The 22,281-nt window shown below is 37.2% G+C and overlaps 1 protein-coding gene across 1 annotated transcript in view; it reads left to right on the forward strand.

Annotated features, from left to right (window-relative positions):
• The first annotated feature begins 4,872 nt into the window (after positions 1 to 4,872).
• med24 (mediator complex subunit 24) overlaps positions 4,873 to 22,281 on the forward strand; it is a 32,472-nt gene continuing 15,063 nt past the window's right edge. The window contains exons 1-17 of the mRNA XM_079845902.1: positions 4,873 to 4,974; positions 5,165 to 5,311; positions 5,990 to 6,072; positions 6,325 to 6,363; positions 6,448 to 6,521; positions 6,627 to 6,850; positions 12,693 to 12,804; positions 16,133 to 16,283; positions 16,370 to 16,483; positions 18,668 to 18,721; positions 18,826 to 18,908; positions 19,248 to 19,334; positions 19,451 to 19,562; positions 20,289 to 20,431; positions 20,550 to 20,587; positions 20,812 to 20,894; positions 21,039 to 21,217. Of these exons, the coding sequence (XP_079702028.1) occupies positions 5,182 to 5,311; positions 5,990 to 6,072; positions 6,325 to 6,363; positions 6,448 to 6,521; positions 6,627 to 6,850; positions 12,693 to 12,804; positions 16,133 to 16,283; positions 16,370 to 16,483; positions 18,668 to 18,721; positions 18,826 to 18,908; positions 19,248 to 19,334; positions 19,451 to 19,562; positions 20,289 to 20,431; positions 20,550 to 20,587; positions 20,812 to 20,894; positions 21,039 to 21,217 (1,706 nt within the window). The 5' untranslated portion in view covers positions 4,873 to 4,974; positions 5,165 to 5,181. The remainder of the gene's footprint in view (positions 4,975 to 5,164; positions 5,312 to 5,989; positions 6,073 to 6,324; positions 6,364 to 6,447; positions 6,522 to 6,626; positions 6,851 to 12,692; positions 12,805 to 16,132; positions 16,284 to 16,369; positions 16,484 to 18,667; positions 18,722 to 18,825; positions 18,909 to 19,247; positions 19,335 to 19,450; positions 19,563 to 20,288; positions 20,432 to 20,549; positions 20,588 to 20,811; positions 20,895 to 21,038; positions 21,218 to 22,281) is intronic.

Raw genomic sequence — 22,281 nt, forward strand, 5'->3', positions numbered from 1 at the left:
AAAAGTTATTCTGGAAAAGTGCAAGATGTCTAAAGGTGAAGTGTGACATTTTTATTAAGTTATTAAGTTCATTATTTGAACTTTGATGACACTATGGGGCACAGAAATAGTTGTTTAATGTACATTCATTGTTGTATATTTGTAACTTATTGTACAATAATTAGACATTCCCAACATATTTGTGGACTTTAAAGCATCCACAAATGACCAATTTTGACATCTCATTTAAAAAATAATAATTAAAAAAAATTAGTTCAAGAACCGCTTGAATGGCAGCCAGATTAATGACAGACTTACACTTGACAAAATAAATGATAAATATGCCACCTGCCACCATCATATCTGTCATCATTACAGAGAAATATTTGTGTTCAAGGGTGTTCTGGGATCATGTAAGCTGCGATGAAGAATAGGATGCTGTGAAACTGTTATGTAGATAAAAATCAATGTCATTAATATGATTTTGCAGCTTTTGGCAAAACCTGGATGAGCAACAGGAGCTGGCCTACCACCCAATGTGCCTCGACTTCTAAATCTACTGTCCGATACAAGGAGACCTGAAAGAACGAACGACTCTTTATGAGCCCAAAAATAATATTCGACATCCTGCAGTGATCTCATACCTCCTGGCCTGATGGAGATATCTCGCATCTGACACCGAGTTCTGCTCTAACAAGCAAGTATAGGTCTCTGCAGGATAGTAATAGGAGTTACTAGATCAGTGGGCGAGGTAGGGCATTTTTCACTGTGTTACCTGATTTGCCCACGTCATATTGTGGGTAGCGTTTAGGGGTGGGGTCGGGTGAAGGGGATCATTTTCATTGCATGGTTTATAAACACCCATCTGTTTGAAAACACCCACAAATTTAGAAGCGGACACTTTTGTTCCGCAGAGACCTCATACTCCTAACAAGACCTGATAGCAATGTGAACTAACCATTAAACCGGTTCACAAAACGCACTGAATGACGCATGCCGTTGTGAATTTGAATGAGCAATTACAGTTTTTCTCAATCAGTTTGACACATTTCTCCAAACTCACTGCTTTCAAATCAATTAACACAGTTATCTTGTCTTAAACACATTGTCTGTTTTCATTACAAATTACAGATCATATGCATAATTGTCTCAAAACATTGTGTACAAAGTTCTCAAATGGCTCAAAACAGTTAACATATCCAACCAAAATGTTAATATATCGGGGGGGGGGGGGGGTAAAATCTGTAATTTGTTATATTATCATTATATTGTTATATTCTCATTTGCACACTGGATGATTTCAGTTGGCCCCAAATTGGTATCTCCTGGGTTAATACACACGCCACAGGCCATTTTTGTAATTGCTTACACTTATCACAATTGCATGAACTATAATATTTTCATAAGTAACAAACATTGTTATACAAAAAAGGAAAAAAAATAAGAATAAGCATGAGAAGGGGAAGGGGAAAAGAAAGAGGTGTAAGAGTGGAAGGTGATGGAGAGAGTTGAGGAATGGGTCTAATGAGAGGGAGAGGAAGAGTGGAGCAGGCAGAAAGAGATAAGGGGAGATGAGGAGAGAGTTTTAAGGAATAGTTCTCCCAAAAATGAAAATTCTGTCATTATTTACATTTACCCTTTATATCTTCTTTTGTGTTCTGCAGTAGAAAGAAATTCATGGCTGAGGGGTGAGTAAATGACTGAATTTTCATTTTTGGGTGAACTATCCCTTTAATAAAAGGAGAGGGTAGAAATAAGAGTAGAAAGGAGAAAGGAAGAGGGAGAAGAGATGTGTAACGTGGAGGGTATTGGTATAGTGGAAAGAATAAGATGATAAATTGAAATGAGACATGAACAGAAAGGAGAGGACAGCAGGATGGAAGAGGAGTGAAGAGACGTACAGATTTTCAAAAGAAATGGGAGTCACCCTAATTGACAATGTAGTAAATCATGGCTTCTTCTTGAGAGAAGCAAACAGATCCAAAGTTTTACTATGAAATTCCACTTCTATATCTATTAGTATTATATGATTGCTGGTAGAGTACATTTGTAGTTTAAGTTTGAGTGGCAAGTTCTGTAAACAGTTCTGTGTCCAAACATTTTTCAGAATCAAAAGTTGAATGGAAAAAGAACATGTCACACAATACCAACCACAATGAGGCATGTGGAGATGTTGAGGCAGAAGGAATTTTTTTCCCCATAATTTATGATAAGAATATTATCATATATATATACACACACACCGATCAGGCATAACATTATGACCACTGACAGGTGAAGTGAATAACACTGATTATCTCTTCATCACAACACCTGTTAGTGAGTGGGATATATTATGCAGCAAGTTAACATTTTGTCCTCAAAGTTGATGTGTTAGAAGCAGGAAAAATGGGCAAGCGTAAAGATTTGAGCAAGTTTGACATGGGCCAAATTGTGATGGCTAGATGACAAAGCATCTCCAAAACTGCAGCTCTTGTGGGGTGTTCCCGGTCTGCAGGGGTCAGTATCTATCAAAAGTGGTCCAAGGAAGGAATAGTGGTGAACCGGTGACAGGGTCATGGGCGGCCAAGGCTCATTGATGCACCTGTGGAGTGAAGGCTGGCCCATGTGGTCTGATCAAACAGATGAGCTACTGTAGCTCAAATTGCTCAAGAAGTTGATGCTGGTTCTGATAGAAAGGTGTCAGAATACACAGTTTGTTGCGTATAGGGCTGCATAGCCGCAGACCAGTCAGGGTACCCATGCTGACCCCTGTCCACCGCCGAACGCGCCAACAGTGGGCACGTGAGCATCAGCCTGGTCTAATGAATCACTTTTTTTTTTACATCACGTGGATGGCCGGGTGCGTGTGCTTCACTTACCTGGGAAACACATGGCACCAGGATGCAGTATGCGAAGAAGGCAAGCCGGTGGAGGCAGTGTGATGTTCTACTGGGAAACCTTGGGTCCTGCCATCCATGTGGACGTAGGACGTTACTTTGACACATACCACCTACCATTGTTGCAGACCATGTACACCCTTTCATGGAAACAGTATTCCCTGGTGGCTGTGGCCTCTTTCAACAGGATAATGCGCCCTGCCACAAAGCAAAAATGGTTCAGGAATGGTTTGAGGAGCACAAGTTTGAGGAGTTGACTTGCCCTCCAAATTCCCCAGGTCTCAATCAAATCGAGCATCTGTGGGATGTGCTGAACAAACAAGTCTGATCTACAGAGTCCCCACCTTGCAACTTACAGGACTTAAAGGTTATGCTGCTAACATCTTGGTACCAGATACTACAGCACATCTCCAGGGGTCTAGTGTCCAAAATTATTAGGACACTTGGCATCTGGGAGTCATTTATTTTCCAAGAGGATAATGACCCGAAACATTTGTCTAACTATAGCCAGAAACAACGGAAGGAATCTGCTGGAACATTGAAAATGATGGACTGGCCCCCTCAAAGTCCGGACCTCAACCCCATCGAGCACATCTGGGGCAATTTTGAAAAAAAAACTGGACAGATTCAATATTGTATTGATATGGTACATTCAAAGAAAAGCCTTTGGCTTCAGTTGCAGAAGGCATAACATTAGTTTTTAAGTTATAAGAGGAAATATATTGACACTATGCCAGAGAGATGTGCTGCTGTAATTGCAGCAAAAGGTGGACATACACTGTAAAAAATTAAACTGGAAAATGTATTGGTAATTTTCTGTCAGGACATTATCCAGTAATTGTACAGAAATTTCCGTTAACCCTTAAAACAGAAAACTAATGCAATGTGTAATTCAAAATACAGGTAAAACACCTGTAAAAAAAAACAATACGCAAAATTCCTTCATATTATACAGTACATTGTACCCTATTTTTAAGGACTTTTTTTTTTTTTTTACAATGTTCCAAAATTAAAGTTAAAAGTGGATAATATTTGATGGTCAGAGCAACCATCTGCATGAATCATGTTTTGGAGGCAAAAAATTTTCAATATTTTCAGATCTGTCAGTGTTCTAATAATTTTGGTCACCACTGTATATTGTGATGAAATTCACAAATGTAAATTATAGGCGTGATCTATAAAGGTCATTGCATTATTTTTGTGTTATGTAATTTTTGGGGGTAGGGGAAAAAAGTGTAACAAAACTTCTCATTAAAGAACTTCACGAATATGTTTATTTAGTGTATTGTGTGTCTATAGCTAAATATGTTATCAATCAATAGAGAACACACCTGCAGTTTTAATATTCATTAATGATAGTTTACTAGTTACATTACAAGAAAAAAATACACCACTTCATTATGCAGTAAAGTTGAACTGTTTGGTAAAGTTAAGGGTGTGTTTAGTTGGCTGTGTTAATTGTTTTGAGAGCAGTGACCTGAGTTTGGAGAAATGTATGAAATTGACTGAGAAAAACTGTAACAAAATCAGTGAGTTGATATAGTAGAACAAGTTAATATTTCAATATTTCCATTGGAGTAAATTAAGTATTAAGTGAATTTCCATATTGATGAAGAGCGTGTTTATAATTTTAAAAAGTGATCTAGGGTTGTAATATTTTTAAAGCTATATCGTCATATTTTCAGAATAGCATTATGGTCATGGTATAGCCTATACAATGATGTAATGATGATGGTGATATCGTTTCATGTTTTAGGCTAATTAATCTGAATGACTACAATATTCACGTATCATGTATTTATTTACATCAGAAAAAAACATTACCATGGTATCATGTCAAGATATTATATCACTTAGTTTATTGTTATTGTGAAAACTCTTAAATGTATATTTTCAGCGTTTCTCCTCCTAAATCATAAGTTAAATACAATCCCCCGACCAATAAGAGGACCCGATATCACACCATCCTATCTGATTGAGCTATACTACAGCAAACAGACATTCTCGGCCAATCAGAGGACGTGATCTTAAAGGCCAAAATGGCAGCGCTGAGGTGTTGAGAATTGGACATGAACAAAACCCCGATTCATTTATTACATAAACTGGAATATTTGTGGTAAGCAGGATTTTAAAAGCAAGAAATCATAACTTTGCATTTTAGCCCATTTGTACATTTGATTTATGCAGCTTATACGAGAACAGCTTAACTTATATGCTATTTTTTGTGGTACGTTTGATAACTGACGTTCTTCTGCCATACACATATGAACTCCATATTGTTGATGAGTTAATGTTTTGATCCATAGTTTATAAAACAGACAGAATGAAGGTGGTGAATCTGAAGCAGGCTATTCTGCAGGCGTGGAAGGAGCGCTGGAGTGATTATCAATGGGCCATTAACATCAAGAAGAACTGTCCTAAAGGAGCCACATGGGATTACCTCAATCTAGCAGGTCATATCTAACTATATCACCTCATATTAAGTAGAGAAATTACTGTATGACACTATACTCAACCCAGTTTTGTGAGCAATTCATTTTGCCCACTGTTGTGCTGAGGACACATGATATAGATATCTCTTATGCTATCCAAAGCAGCCTCTATTTGATCAAAACATATAGTAAAAGAGTAGCGTTGTGTACGTATTGTAAGTATTATTACAATTTAAAATAACCTTTTTTTCCCCCCAATTTTATATTATTTTCAATTTTAGCAGCTATTACTCCAGTCTTAAGAGTTTCATACAATCCTTCAGAAATCATTCAATTATGCTGAATGATATAATACTTAGTTACATAATACTTTATAATGAATAAAACTAGACAATTTTTTATAAATGATTTTATATTATTATTTTATATATTAGGTATATCAGTAATATCCAATATTATTACATGGTAATACAAAGTTCTAAGCTAGTTCTATAGAAAAAAAACTGACAATTTTATAAATGGACATGCACAATATGGTTAGCTGCATTTTATTAATTGTTTTCCCCTTGCTGTCCACAACCTTGTCAGAGCAGACCTTGCAACCCTCTAGTTGACAGTCGCTGTGTTAGATAACACTCTGTGATGCATGTCACCTGTCGTGTAGTTGTTAAGGTGTAATTATTGTTTCTCCTGATACAGAAGCTCTTCTGGAGCAGGCTATGATTGGCCCATCACCCAACCCTCTCATCTTGTCCTACCTGAAGTATGCTATAAGTTCACAGGTAATACACACTGCTTGATTTATCATAGCCTGTTATTTGCCACTTTTCTCACAGAATTAATGAATCATGGCTAGCTGTTAATAGCGCATTTCTACAACAACAACAGGAACTGTAAATTTTACTTTTGTGTGATACTGCATCTACACCATTAGGTGTCGGTATAAGATTAAGATGACTGTCATAGGCCCAGCACAGCATAAACAGAACTATACCGAGTGCTGCTTTACATGATATTCTCTCTCCCACCTCTAGATGGTGTCATATTCTAGTGTGCTGACAGCAATTAGCAAGGTTGGTGTTATTTATTTATTTTTTTAAGCGCATTATTTTTTTAACTCCATTTAAATAACCAAATTTTCATTTCTCCATCCACAGTTTGATGATTTTTCACGGGAGCTGTGTATCAAATCATTGCTTGAGATTATGGACATGTTCTCCAACCGACTCAGGTAGCCATCCATCAGTCAGTGGCATCAGGCCATCCAACGGTCAGTGAGATGCAGTTTTCCTAGGGTAGAAGTAATGTTTTTCTCTTTTGTGTTTCTCCCATGTAGCTGCCATGGAAAGACAGAGGAGTGTATCGGGCTGTGCCGCGCAATGCTCTGTACCGTGGTTTGGCTCCTGCAGGGATGTGCGTGGTACTGTGAGAGACTGCGGGAGTCCAGCGCTCTGCCTGCAGTAGAAAACAGTCTGAGAGCCTGCCTGGAGCGCATGACCAATCTGTTACACAGCACCAAGAACAGAGCCCTGGTGCACATTGCACGCCTGGAGGAACAAGGTGTGTATTTACTAAGAATGAATTATAATCTCTTTATGATATACTTACAAAGATTATGTTGCTTTTATAAAATTAAGCAACAGTGTAAATAGTGTTAATGCACTCTATTTGGTGCTCATTTTGTAAAAATAATTATACATTTTAGACAGTAATTAGGTGTTTTCATTACAACCATATAACATAAAAAATAACATTAACAATATAAACAATGATAAAAAAAAGTCTTAACGTACAAATACAGTAATAGCTGACAAATCTATCTTTTGATTCTTTTTAAAGAATCATCCAATATAATATAACAGCATAGGCTATGGCAGGGGTTCCCAAACTTTTTTTGTCAGCCGAACCCCTTAGACATAAAATATTTACTTGATGGCAGGGGTTCCCAAACTTTTTTTGTCAGCCGAACCCCTTAGACATAAAATATTTACTTGAAGCACCCCGTGAGATTTATGTTTTTTTTATTTATAAAGATTTTTAAAAAGTAAATATTTTAATAATTTAAAGGTGCATTGTGTACATTTTAGCGGCATCTAGCAGTGAGGTTGTCAATTGCAAACGCCCACCGCTCACCCCTCCCTTTCGATGCACATAGAGAAGCTACGGTTGCCGACACAGGACAAAGATGGCGTCGTATGAGACAGCAGAGAGTAGCTAGTACTCTGTAGAGCAGTTTGACTGTTTGGGGCTACTGTAGAAACATGGTGGCGCAAAATGGTGACTTCACTGTAAGGGGACCTGCGGTGTATATAGATAGAAATGGTTCATTCTATGGTAATAAAAACATAAAGGTTCATTATGTAAGGTTTTTATACACCACTGAAAACATAGTTCTGTATATTCTATTGCATTTCTGTGAATAGGTCACATGACATGCAAGTAAATAGAAATATCTGATTTTATTTTAGTAAATGTTTATTTTGACGTTGTAACTGGACTTTAAAGTGGACACAAACTTCTTTTTTAGTTGTGATAGTAGTAATTACAGTTGTACTGTAAAAGAGAAATTAATCTGATAACAATTATAATAATAGCATTATTTTACACTAAGTTACTATACCAATATTTATCTCTTCAATTCTTCACTTTCAAATATTTAAACCCTTAAGTTTTTAACATTTTCAAATCCTCAAGTTTTTATTTTGGTGAAATGCTATAAACTTCTGCCTACAAAAATGTTGGAAATTTTGCAAACGTGTAAATAAATTAAACGTAGCACAATCTGTGTTTCCAAATGCACATGAGACTCGTAGCACATGCAGATGAGTTTGCTATATTTACTGTGAAACCAGAAGCTCTCAGAGGCTGAATACACCAGATCAGGAGCTGCTCGCATGAACACTGCACGTCAAACTATACAGTTATTTAATTAAATCACAGCCTTTGATTTGATAGTTGCACTAACCTATATCACAAATATTGTACAGTCACATTTTTTAATTTTTTAATTTTACATTTGATATAATGAATTATTACCTTGTATCAACAAACGATAGTATATATGCACAGTCATGGAACACCCAGATGCACACTGCATGCTATATACTTTATTCCTTAAAGGGTTAGTTCACCCAAAAATGAAAATTCTGTCATTAATTACTTACCCTCATGTCGTTCGACACCCGTAAGACCTCCGTTCATCTTCGGAACAGAAATGAAGATATTTTAGTTGAAATCTGATGGCTCTGAAAGGCCTCCATTGGCACAATGGCACGGTTCACTCTCAAGACCCCTAAAAGGTACTAAAGACGTCGTTACAAAGTCCATCTCACTACAGTGGTTCTACAATAACTTTATAAATCGGCGAGAATAGTTTTTGTGCGCAAAAAAACCCTAAATAACGACTTGCATAGTGATGACGATTTCAAAACAAGGCATCATGAAGCTTCGAAGCGTTATGAATCAGTGAGCCGAATCATGATTCAGATCACGTGTCAAACCGCCAAACTGCTGAAATTTGGCGATTCAAACCACTGATTCGGCTCACTGATTCATAACGCTTCGAAGCTTCATGATGCCTTGTTTTGAAATCGTCATCACTATGTAAGTCGTTATTTAGGGGTTTTTTGCGCACAAAAACTATTCTGGCCGATTTATAAAGTTATTTTAGAACCACAGTAGTGAGATGGACTTTGTAACGACGTCTTTAGTACCTTTTAAGGGTCTTGAGAGTGTAAAGTGCCATTGTGCCAATGGAGGCCTTTCAGAGCCATCAGATTTCAACTAAAATATCTTCATTTCTGTTCCGAAGATGAACGGAGGTCTGACGGGTGTCGAACGACATGAGGGTAAGGAATTAATGACAGAATTTTCATTTTTGGGTGAACTAACCCTTTAATTTATGCACTCAAGTTGACCTTCCACTTTCTAGTGTGTTAAATTAACTTCACCTAGTATCAGCCTTGGTTTATAACATTCACGGCTCGTTGCTCAACTGGAAGGTAGTTTCATATGACATTGGGTCCCACTTTTATATTAATTGAAATTATTGATTTGATACAGTGCACTTATTGTGTACATATTGGTTTTTACATATACCAAAATATACTTGTATATAATTGCATCTATAATTACTTGTTGACCCTTTCCTTACATTAGTAGCGCACCCCCTGAGGCATTTAACATCCTTCTGCGTACCCCCTCTCTAATAATAATAATAATAATAATAATAATAATATATAATAATATGGTTTAAAATAAACTATATTATGTAATATATTGTCAACATTGAATACAACTCACAAGGTGTTTCTGTTTTGAGGACGGTTTGAGTCTTAAATCAATCTCTATGCACTCTACCATTTTCCTGTTTTTAGGCATTTTGCCTGTTAGAAATACATGCTCAGTTTTAATGTTATTTTAAGGTGGGTGGGTGGGGTAGAATGTAATGAACCGGCACCTCACGTACCCCAGTTTGGGAGCCACTGCCTTACACCTTTACCCACCCACCCTTAAAGGGGTTATGATATGGATTTTTTTTAATTATTTAAATATGTTAATTGAGGTTCACTTGTGATGTTAAAGTTTTTCGCACAAAAAACAAAAACAAAAATACAGTTGTGGTCAAAAGTTTACACACAGCTTGCAAAATCTGCAAAAAGTTAATTATTTGAACAAAATTAGAGTGATCATACAAAAAAAATGTTATTTATTTGTATTTAGTACTGTCCTGAATAAGATATTTTACATAAAAGATGTTTACATGTAGTAGTCCACAAGACAAAAAATACCTGAATTTATTCAAATTACTCCATTCAAAAGTTTATGTAAACTGTAAATGTGTCATTAACTGGATGATCCATGGAACTGCAGGGCGTTTGTTAGGTTAATGAAAAGCTATTAAGTAATTAAATCATATATATTTTTTAAATTAAAACAAACAATTTTAAAATAAAAACAATAACAAACTTACTAAAAAATTACAAAATATATTTTATTTGTTTACCTGCATGTCATGTGACTATTAACCGACAGAACTGAGAACTTAATTTTATAGTTATTATTGTTGCAATGTTGAGAAAATGCTTCTCAAAAGTTAAATGATTTCTGTAAATGCAGTGATGAAATGCTATGTCTCTCAGTTTTCAGTGATAGTCACATGACTAGTGGCTAGTCTTTGTGTGAAATTTCACAAACCTGGAAGACCTTCTGAACGTATGCAAGCAGTAGGCGTTTTCAGAAAGGAAAATTTAAAAGATAAAAAAGTAGTTGGGAGAATCAGTGAATTATGAATATTTGACTGCCATTGTGAGAACATGTCATCATATAATCAATAAAAAAGCAACTGTAGTCTGAATATGAGAATTCTAAAGCATAATATAATCTAAATACAAGTACTTAATTTTTTTTTATCTGATTACGTAATCAGTAACTACCCAGCACTGCTCATACGCAGCTAATACTAAAGGTTCAGACATGCACTGATGCTCAGGAAGGAAACACGATGCATTAAGAGCCAGGGGTGTGAACTTTTGAACAGGATGAAGATGTGCACATTTTTCTTATTTTGTTCAAATATCATATTTTTTTCATTTAGATGGCTCTTTTAATCTTGTCAGTAAATGGCCACTCTTATGATTGGCTAACGTCATTGCATAGGAAACAGTATCATCATTGCCCACTCGCTTTTCCACGCGAGTAAGCGTTTTGAAAACATCCTAATAAAACCGTCATTTACAAAGAGTGATTTAAAATGTGTTTCATTTGCTTTTGAGGGGACGATCTCATAAAAGTTATAAAAGTAATCCACACCGCTCCAGGGGGTTAATAAAGGCCTTTTAAATTTAAGTTTTAAATATGGATATTTTTCTTACACAAACCCATTGATTCACTTCAGAAGGCCTTTATTAACCCCCAGGAGCCGTAAATGGATGCACTTTTTTGGGGCTTCAAATTTTGGGCTGCCATTATAATGCATGGATTAGCCAGGACATTTTTAATATACTGTAACTGATTGTATTTGTCTAAAAGAAGAATGTCATATAGACCTAGGATGGCTAGGAACAACACCTGTTCCTAACCTTACCTGTATTCCACCTCCAATAGAAGCAAAAATGTTTTGCAATACAACATGAACACAATAAGTACATTGTACCTAACAATTATTTATTTATTTTTATTTTAGTGTTATAAGTAAGTACATAGTAGTTAAAGACACGTAATATAAAGTGTGACTCAATATTGAATTGAAAGTGCAAATTAGTAGTACTAATCGCCATGGTGATAACTGGACTGCATCCAGTTGTACAGTGGTGTTCTGAATGTATTAATTTTTTTTCCATTTTTTAATGTGATATTTATTAAAACCAAGTATAAATCTTACCACGTTAAAGCATTTTTAAATTTATTGAAAAATGTAAACGGTAACACTTTACAATAAGGTTCATTAGTTAACGTGAACTAATAATGAACTGCACTTATAAAGCATTTATTTATCTTTTGTTAATGTTAATTTCAACATTTACTAATGCATTATTAAAATCTTGTTAACATTAGTTAATGCACTGTGAACTAACATGAACAAACCATGAACAGCTGTATTTTTATTAGCTAACGTTAATAAAGATTAACTAATGCTGAACAGAGGTGTTTTTCATGGTTAGTTCATGTTAACTAATGTTAACTAATACAACCTTATTGTAAAGTGTTACCATTTTAACTATAAGAAATTAACACAGCAGAAGCAATTCAATGTAAATTATATTTGTGAACTGATATTCAGCCATTTTTTTTAATAGTGACTTCCTTTTCAAATCATCAGTCATCAGTGCCTGGTAAACCACAGATGTCATTATAGTCACAGACGCGTTGGTGTACCTTTTAATTTCTGTTTATGTAAAACTTGAACTGCTGGTGTCACTGTTGGACATGAGTCATGACTTATTTATTCACTGTTAATCTCATATTTTGCTATATTTGCGCTGGTTGATTGTCTCCCATTTTTTAAGGCACTCTTGCCTACTCTGTCACAACATGATGAGGCCATGTGACACTGCAGCATACCGCTGGATATTGCATAATACCTGCAGTTTTACTTGCTATAAAAATAAATGGTGTATACTGCACAAGTAGTCATCTAGTGTTCCATTACCAATATAACCCTTGCTGTGGTGTGAATCAGCTTATTAATCAGCATGACTATGTGTGATTCATTTTTACAAATAATTTCTTTTAAATTCCCCCTTTCAGAGAACCACAATACCAATTTGTTTGCATCACCAATCAGAATTTTTTTTTTATATAAAAAAAGTGAGTTATGTGAGTTAATGTTTATTGATTTAAAGCATGATGATCATTATCTTAAATCCCATTTAATTTTCCATGTCTTCTCTTGTCTCATAAGCATCCTGGACCAATGTAGAGCAAGCTTTGCTCAGGCTGTCAGAAAATCTCAATGCTGTGACCAGCCAAACGCTGAAGGAAAATCTTGAGGAGTGTGTCACATTGGTCAAGAGGTGAGAATCCAAAAAGATCTCAGACTCACTGTTCAGAGTGCAGCAATGATAGAGCTGGACGATACACTGATTATTCATTATGCATTTGCAAATATGTTGCTGGCCATTTTAAAATTAAAGGGATAGTTCACCCAAAAACACATTTTTTATGTTTATCTGCTTACCCCCAGGGCATCCAAGATGTAGGTGTCTTTGTTTCTTCAGTAGAACACAAATTAAGATTTTTAACTCCAACCGTTGCAGTGTGATAGTCGTATAATGCATGTCAATGATGATATTTGAGTATGAGAGCAATGAGAGTAAAAACACAGACATACGATGATACGAATCCTTATTAAACTATGCGGCATGTGGCGACACATTGATGTCTTAAGACACGAAACGATCGGTTTCTTCGAGAAACCGAACAGTATTTGTTATTTTTTTACCTCTTATCAGACGAATGTCATCTAGTTTTCCCAGCACCATAACTTCCGACGAATAAGGTCAAAATACTAGCGTGATCAAAGATATATATACGTAGATGCCTCATTCGACCGATCCTCACAGGCACTAATGAGGATTCTATGTATATGTCTATGATTTTGCATGTATTTTGACCTTATTCGCCAGAAGTGATTGCGCAGGGACAGCTGATGCAGAGCCATAGAAAAAAATTAAATGCATTTTTAAATATGGATATTTTTCTTACACAAACGCATCGATTCGCTTCAGAAGGCCTTTATTAACACCCCGGAGCCACGTGTATGTATGTATTTGTATTGTATTGTACGTATTTGACGGACAGATGCATTTTTTATGGACTTTAAAAACAGAGCAACTATTACTGCTATTATAATGCTTGGATTAGTCAGAACATTTTTAATATAACTCAGATGTTATTCGTCTGAAAGAAGAATGTCATATACACCTCGGATGACTTGAGGTTGAGTAAATCTTGGGCTAATTTTCATTTTTGGGTGAACTATCCCTTTATGCAAGCTTGTGATTTATTGTATCAAAGGCCCTGTTTACACCTGGTATTAAGATGCGTTTTGGTCGATCGGGTCATAAGTGGATGAGGGAGACACATACCCGTTTACACCTGGTATTTTAATCTCTTTTGTCCACTTTCAACCACTTCTGTCCTGATTTCTTTAAGGGAGGGTCTATGGGCGGGTAAATGTATGTGTTTTTTCAGATCTTTCGATCTAATGGACAAACTAAGCTTGCACTATTTACATATGAAAGCGACCAGTAGTGTTGTAGTACTCGAGATCGGTCTCACTTTTTAAAGGTCTTGGTTTCGTCTCGGAATCGACAGCATTTTTACTCTGCCTCGGACAAAGAGGTCTCGGTATTTTATTTCAAGACCGATCAAGACCACAACTGATGGCATATCACAACATTTTTTGTTAACATCATTACTGTGATTAGACATTAAACTTAAACACACACACACACACACACACACTCCACACGTGAATGCTGGAGACAGGAGAGCAAGCTGTGCCATCACCGTGATTGACCGTGGCTGTCGGGAAGATGTCAGCCAAATCTTATGTTATACAATTTGGCTACCTAAACAAACATACAACAGTGTGTTCTGCAACGCGTTCCAGGAGTGCGTCTGCAGCAATGCTGCGATCGTTTCCGCACCAAGTCTACTTTTTGCTATTCTGCACGCGCTGAATCAAAGTGACACCACAGATGCATACAACTTAAAGTCTACTCAAAGTCAACACATGGCTTTTTGGAGAGCACTCGTCCTTTCATGAAGTTCTTTACGACCTGCAGGATTTATTGTAAAAAGATTTTAAAATGAAAGAAAAGACTAGTTTTTTTTGTCTATTGTAAATTTTAATGTAAAATGTTTTTGATTTTAACATAGGTCTATGTTTAAATGTTTTGCCACTTGCGTGAGCAATGTAATATATAGTATAAATCTAAAGTGCTAGGTTATAAATATAAAGTAATGAATTTAATAAAACGTTGTTTAAATGTTATAGTATATTTAAACGTGCCATCTATGAAAGAGTGTATTGCAATGCTGAAAAGCCATGTTCAGTAATAAAAAATAATGGATTCGTTTGTGGTAAACAAACGCGGCATTTGTGAAAGCACAAAAGCTCCTGCTGCTTCTGCATTGCATAACTACGCACCGCAATACTACGCATAAACACCACAGACGGAGTATGTGTGAAACGGGCGTGAGACGGCTGGGACCACGTCAAACTTTTATCAACATTTAGAAAGGAAGCATAAAGAAAGGTAAACTAAGTGCAAGTGATGTTAGCAAATTTTGCTGTACCAAAACTCATATTCACCCCTCCCCACAGTACTGCTGGCAATATTAACCAAACACGTACGTCAAACCACATGTGAAATATTTGTAAAAACATACTGTAGTTAATAAAAATAAAATGCAAAAACAGGATTTCCTTCCCCGTTGCACAGTAAAGCTGCACAATAACATTACCAAAATGTAAATTAGAAATATACCTATATAAAAAAAAAATTGCCTACTAAGCATACTAATCCATCGATCTGTATGATACATATTCCACTTCCTGTAACTCACATTCATTTAGACATAATAGACTGTGTCTAGATTAATACCTCATTGATTATTTTATCAAACTTCTCTCATGGTACATTTACACACCCACACAAACACGAGAGAAGTGCCAGTTATCTGCATATTCCACATTTTATCATAAGTGTGGGGTCTTGCACTATAGTCTTGGTCTTGACTCTGTCTCGGCCTGTCTTGGTCTTGACTTGGTCTCGACCTTTCAAAGTCTTGGTCTCAGTTTAGGTGGTCTTGACTACAACACTAGCGACCAGAGACGACGGAGAAACATACAGAGAACATCAGCTTTCGTTCTTGCTCTGAGAGCTGCAAGACCATGTCGAACGCGATGAGTGTGTGTTAGAAATTAGGAATGGTGAGACAAAGTCCGTCCGCGCTGCTTCCCATAATGTTTATGCGTTAAGTCTGTAGGTGGAGAGTAGGTATCTTTTGCGGCTGTTCAAACACATTCGACCACATGAGTGTTTGCATTTTCGCAAAAATGCGTTTTCGACTACCTCTGGAAGTGGTCGAACTTTTTAGACCCTGTTTACACCTGTATTTAACATTGCGTACTTGTGATCCAATCAACCAAAACGTATTTTAATACCAGGTGTAAACGCCTAAATGATTCATTGAAATGTTTGTACATAGTAGAATTTAACAGGTTAAAGACACCTAATATCCAGAAGCATTATGACTTAAAGGTGGTAATTTTAATTAATATCCATGATTCAGTCTTTTATTTTTTTAAATTATTTATTTGTGTTTTCATAGTATTCCTCAGATGTTGTGTCTTCAGTGTGATCCACCGGTCCACACCTCATTTCCTTCAGTCCATGCCTTCATCATGCTGGAGGGAACCATGAATCTCACTGGAGAGACGCAGCCCTTAGTTGAGCAGCTCATGATGATCAAGAGGATGCAGGTGGCTACAGACCGCAGTGTTTGTGCTTGAGATGAAGTGGTGTATGTGTGGGTTTTCTGATGTGTTTTTGTGATCTGTGTCTGTAGCGTATACCAGCTCCACTGTTTGTGCTGGAGATCTGGAAGGCCTGTTTCACTGGACTCATCGAGTCTCCAGAGGGGAACGAGGAACTCAAATGGACGGCCTTCACCTTCCTAAAGGTGTGGTTGAGTCACCAATCACTGGTCTCTCTTTAACTTTCAGTTTTAATATTGGCAATGTCAAAAAAGGAAATGAAAATTCTGTCATCATTTACTCACCCGCATCTGGTTGCCGGATTGAAAAAAAAAATTCTTAAGAAGAAAATTATTACTACATCTTATAAAATGTGTTACGTGCTTAGAAGATGTTAAAGGGATGATGACACAACACTTCTGCGAGATGCAACTGTTGAGGTGTGCAGGCAGTAAAAACAACCAACAAACTGAATTTATAACATTGAAATTTCCATAAAGTAAGAGGCCACCAAAACAGATAATAGATATACACTCACCTAAAGGATTATTAGGAACACCTGTTCAATTTCTCATTAATGAAATTATCTAATCAACCAATCACATGGCCGTTGCTTCAATGCATTTAGGGGTGTGGTCCTTGTCAAGACAATCTCCTGAACTCCAAACTGAATGTCAGAATGGGAAAGAAAGGTGATTTAAGCAATTTTGAGCGTGGCATGGTTGTTGGTGCCAGACGGGCCGGTCTGAGTATTTTACAATCTGCTCAGTTACTGGGATTTTCACGCACAACCATTTCTAGGGTTTACAAAGAATGGTGTGAAAAGGGAAAAACATCCAGTATGCGGCAGTCCTGTGGGCGAAAATGCCTTGTTGATGTTAGAGGTCAGAGGAGAATGGGCCGACTGATTCAAGCTGATAGAAGAGCAACTTTGACTGAAATAACCACTCGTTACAACCGAGGTATGCAGCAAAGCATTTGTGAAGCCACAACACGCACAACCTTGAGGCGGATGGGCTACAACAGCAGAAGACCCCACCGGGTACCACTCATCTCCACTACAAATAGGAAAAAGAGGCTACAATTTGCACAAGCTCACCAAAATTGGACAGTTGAAGACTGGAAAAATGTCTGGTCTGATGAGTCTTGATTTCTGTTGAGACATTCAGATGGTAGAGTCAGAATTTGGCGTTAGCAGAATGAGAACATGGATCCATCATGTCTTGTTACCACTGTGCAGGCTGGTGGTGGTGGTGTAATGGTGTGGGGGAAAATCCCAAAGATGCTCAATCCAATAGAGCATATTTGGGATGTGGTGGAACGGGAGCTTCGTGCCCTGGATGTGCATCCCACAAATCTCCATCAACTGCATGATGCTATCTTATCAATATGGGCCATCATTTCTAAAGAATGCTTTCAACACCTTGTTGAATCAATGCCACGTAGAATTAAGGCAGTTCTGAAGGCGAAAGGGGGTCAAACAAAGTATTAGTATGGTGTTCCTAATAATCCTTTAGGTGAGTGTATAAGAAAAGGTAGAAAAACTGAAAACAATAATAGCAAGAGAGTCGCCCAAATCAATAAAATAATCAAAACAAAACCCCAATCATTACTAACCCAAACCTCTAATACTAACTAACGAAAGAAAAATGTAGAAACAAAACCGAGATCTTCAGCGTATACGACGCTTGAAATAAACTACGCTGACTACAAAACAAGATTACAACTAAGGGCGATCTCCCTTTCTAACTAAATAACAATAAGAAAACTATCTACCTAAATAGAACAAAATAGACAGGCAACTAAAGCTAAAAAAGGAATCAAAACTCTACTGAATGGTTAACACGCCGCGTGTCTCATACGTGTATAACGCGTTGATCTCAAACACCTGCGAGCAATACAACTATCGCAAACACTCTCAGACGGAACTAGTGTGTCACGGACAACAGGGTACTTGACAGTCACAGATAAGACAAAGACAGAGATGAGTCAGAGTTCGCATGAATCCCCTCACTGCCCATCAGAAATGGGGCCTTTTATCATGCCGGCACGTCTGCGGATTGGTCGACGTCACTCTTTACGTCGAACGTCCCTCCTCATTGCGTAGTGATAACAGTATAGTGTTCGTCCGTGGTGATGATTCCCTAAATAACTAACAAAACAAGAAGAATGGAAGAGAAACAACGCTTTTTGTGTTTCACTGAAGAAAATAAATCATATGGGTTTGAGAAAACATGAGGGTGAGCAAATTATGAGTTTTGGTAAACAATCCCTTTATTGAAAGAACAAGACTCTTTATCGATGTTACATGACTTTGTTTCAGACATAATTATTTTCTTTTTGGAGATCACAGAGTCAAGCTGTTCAACTTTTTCACATTCCATTTCCAGATTCCTCAGGTTTTACTAAGGCTGAAGAAGTACCCACAAGGAGAGAAGACACAGGTACAATTATTTGACTGTTTATATGTTTGCCATCAAAATATGTCAGTCCAGATTACTGAAATGTTAATCTCTCCATCTGACCTGTCCACGTGTGTGTTTGTCAGGATTTTACGGAGGATGTGAACGTGGCATTTGAATATCTTCTGAATCTCACTCCGCTGCTGGATAAAGCCGACCAGAGATGCAAGTATGTCGCCACTACCAACACCTGTGTTAGTTATGTGCTGAACCACAGGAAGCTGGAATAATGATTTGTATGGACTGAAACATCATGTTGCCTTTAATCAAAATGACTGACATATTTATCAATTCCATGTTAGCTCAACTGGTAGAGGATGGCGCTTGCACAAATATATACACACTGATTTGTTTACCCTAATTATGTACAATGATGTGTATATGATTCTTCAAGAATACCATTAAATCTCCATGTGTGTTTTGGACTTTTTGTTCAGTTATAAGGCTGTTCTTCACTGTGTTGTTTGTTTGTGTGTGTGTGTGTGTGTGTGTGTGTGTGTGTGTGTAGCTGTGACTGCTTGAGTCTGTTACTGCAGGAGTGTAATAAACTGGGGTTGCTGTCGGAGTCGAACACCACCAATCTTACTGCAAAACGGTATGGTCAGAACATTTTATCTTTTTCTTTTATCATTAAAATGTAGCAACATGCACATTCTTGATCGATGTTCCTTGTTAATTTTTCTCTGTCATGTTTTTTTTCTTTTTCCCCAGGACTGAGGACAGAGAACATGCTCCCAGACTGAAGACAGCAGAGAATGCCAATATTCAGCCCAACCCAGGCCTCATCCTGAGAGCAGAACCAACAGTCACCAACATCCTTAAGGTCCTCAGCTGGTTTTATATGATTTTATGTTTGTTGTCTTGGGATGAAACTCACCAAATCTGTTAACTTGTGCAAGTTATATTTTACCCCAATATCAAAAAAGAAAGAAATTTGCCTGTATATAGTCATGATGAAACCGAAGTAATAACAGAGGTTTGTTTTTTTTCCACATTTTGATGTACAGTGTGTAGTGTGTTGGGGACTTGCTTGTGTGCACCAGTTTTTGACTGGTTTTTGAAATGTGGGCATGGCACTCAAAAGATGAGACTGATGAACACAAGATTGTAGAGGCGGAGTTTAAGCAAACATCAGGCTTGGTCGACTTCACCCAGCGATAAATGGTTTTATGCTCTCTGTGATATTTATTTGACTAGTAAAAAATAAAATCACTTCACAATAAGGTCTTAGTTAATGTAAGTTAATACAGATAATCTAACAATGAACAATACATTTGTTACAGTATTTATTAATCTTTGACTAATAAAAATACAACTGCTCCTTGTTAGTTAATATTAGCTCAGGTTAAATATTAACATACAGCTTTTTATCTTAATAATAAATTAGTAAATGTTGAAATTAACGTTAACTAAGATTAATAAATGCTTTTGAATTATTTTTTACATTGTTAGTTAATGGTAACTAATATAGTTAACTAATATTAACAAATGGAACCTTTTAGCAAAGTGTTACTGTTAGCTGACAGATATTCTCTTTCTGGTTGTCTAGACAGTGGATGCAGATCATTCTAAGTCTCCTGAGGGGCTGCTGGGAGTTTTGGGTCACATGCTCTCGGGGAAAAGTCTTGATTTGCTACTGGCTGCTGCCGCAGCAACTGGAAAACTCAAGTCTTTCGCTCGCAAATTCATCAAGTAAGAAAATATGACAGAAACGGCATACATTGCATCAGGATCATCTTATATTTACCCAAAGAAATGCATAAACAAAGTGTCTAGGAGATTGATATATATTTGTGATATTATCTTTCAGGCTGAATGAGTTTCCAAAACACATCAGTGGAGAAGGATGTAAGTCATGTGCTTTATTTTGCTACAATTAGTTATTTTTCAGATGGGCATTAGGCTAATATGTTTTTTATGCAGGATAACATTTTTATATTTGTTGTCTTCATGTATTTTTCTAAATTATAACGTAAAGTGAAGGTCACTCTTTTGCATCTGCAGTCAGTGTGTGTGACAATGTGTATTTATTTACACATTTTTAACATAACGCCTGTGGATGTTCTTTCTAGCGAAGTCTGCGTCAGTGCGAGCTCTGCTGTTTGACATTTCCTTCCTCATGCTGTGTCATGTCGTGCAGACCTATGGGTCAGAGGTCAGTCCCCACACACACATATTTACTATACAGAGCAAGTGTTTGAGGTAAAGAGCAGATGGATGTAGAGTATGTACCACATACTGCCATAACAAAACACTTCTTTTTCAGACGTCATTGACATCCTTTTCCTTGACTGTCCAGGTGATTCTTTCGGACCCTAGCCCATCGAGCGAGACGCCCTTTTTTGAGACATGGTTGCAGACTTGCATGCCCGAGGAAGGGAAGACTCTGAATCCAGACCACCCCTGCTTCAGGCCTGAGTCTGGGAAGGTGGAGAGTTTGGTGGCCCTGCTCAATTCTTCCTCTGAGATGAAGCTTGTGTAAGTGCTTCTTCAATCTACCAGTCACTTTTGTCACATTAACATATTCATAAAACATTGATTTATATAGCGTCCACTTCAGTAGCTGTTTTAGAGTTGAGTTTAATTTATTTCTGTGAATCGGTTCAAACTGTTTGTGAATTTATTTGTCATCACTCAAAAATGTTCATCTCAAAAACGTCCCTGCATTCCATTTTTGGCTATATATATTTGTGCTTATAAATGAAAATGTTAAAAAAAATCCTCACTGTATAGATAATATTCATCATATACTTGTGTATATACATCAATCAGGCATAACACTGACAGTTGAAGTGAATAACACTGATTATCTTTTCATCTCTGCACCTGTTAGTGGGTGGGATATATTAGGCAGGAAGTTAACATTTTGTCCTCAAAGTTGATGTGTTAGAAGCAGGAAAAATGGGCAAGCGTAAGGATTTGAGCACGTTTGCAAGGGCCAAATTGTGACGGCTAAACGACTGGGTAAGAGCATCTCCAAAACTGCAGCTCTTGTGGGGTGTTCCCAGTCTGCAGTGGTCATTATCTATCAAAAGTGAACAGTGGTGAACCGGCGACAGGGTCATCATGGGCGGCCAAGGCTCATTGATGCACTTGGGGAGCGAAGGCTGGCCCGTGTTGTCCGATCAAACAGACTTGCTACTGTAGCTCAAATTGCTTAAAGGGTAACTAAACCCTAAACCAACTTTTTTTAGTTAATGATCTGTAATACTGGGGCTTTATTAATGCTGTTCATTGATTCGAGTCAATGTTTTGACATTTGATTATAAAGTGTTTTAATTCTATAAAATATGGTGTAAAACCGCCAAAGTGCTGCCCTCTTAAGGTTGAACGGTGGCTACTGCAGTTGAATTTTCCTATTTGACGTTGTGGTACATCGTGACGTAGGATGGCACCTCCAACGGCTCACTATCCGCGCCCCTGGCACGAGCTCACCACGCCCTCAGAAATGTTTCCCCCAATCACACGATGAGAACGGCTTCACTCCAGTATGAACTGTCATGTTACATGAAGTAAACATTATGAATGAAACTCACTTGAGA

The sequence above is a fragment of the Gobio gobio genome, assembly GCF_949357685.1.
Source record: "Gobio gobio genome assembly, chromosome: 20".
Taxonomy (NCBI): domain Eukaryota; kingdom Metazoa; phylum Chordata; class Actinopteri; order Cypriniformes; family Gobionidae; genus Gobio; species Gobio gobio.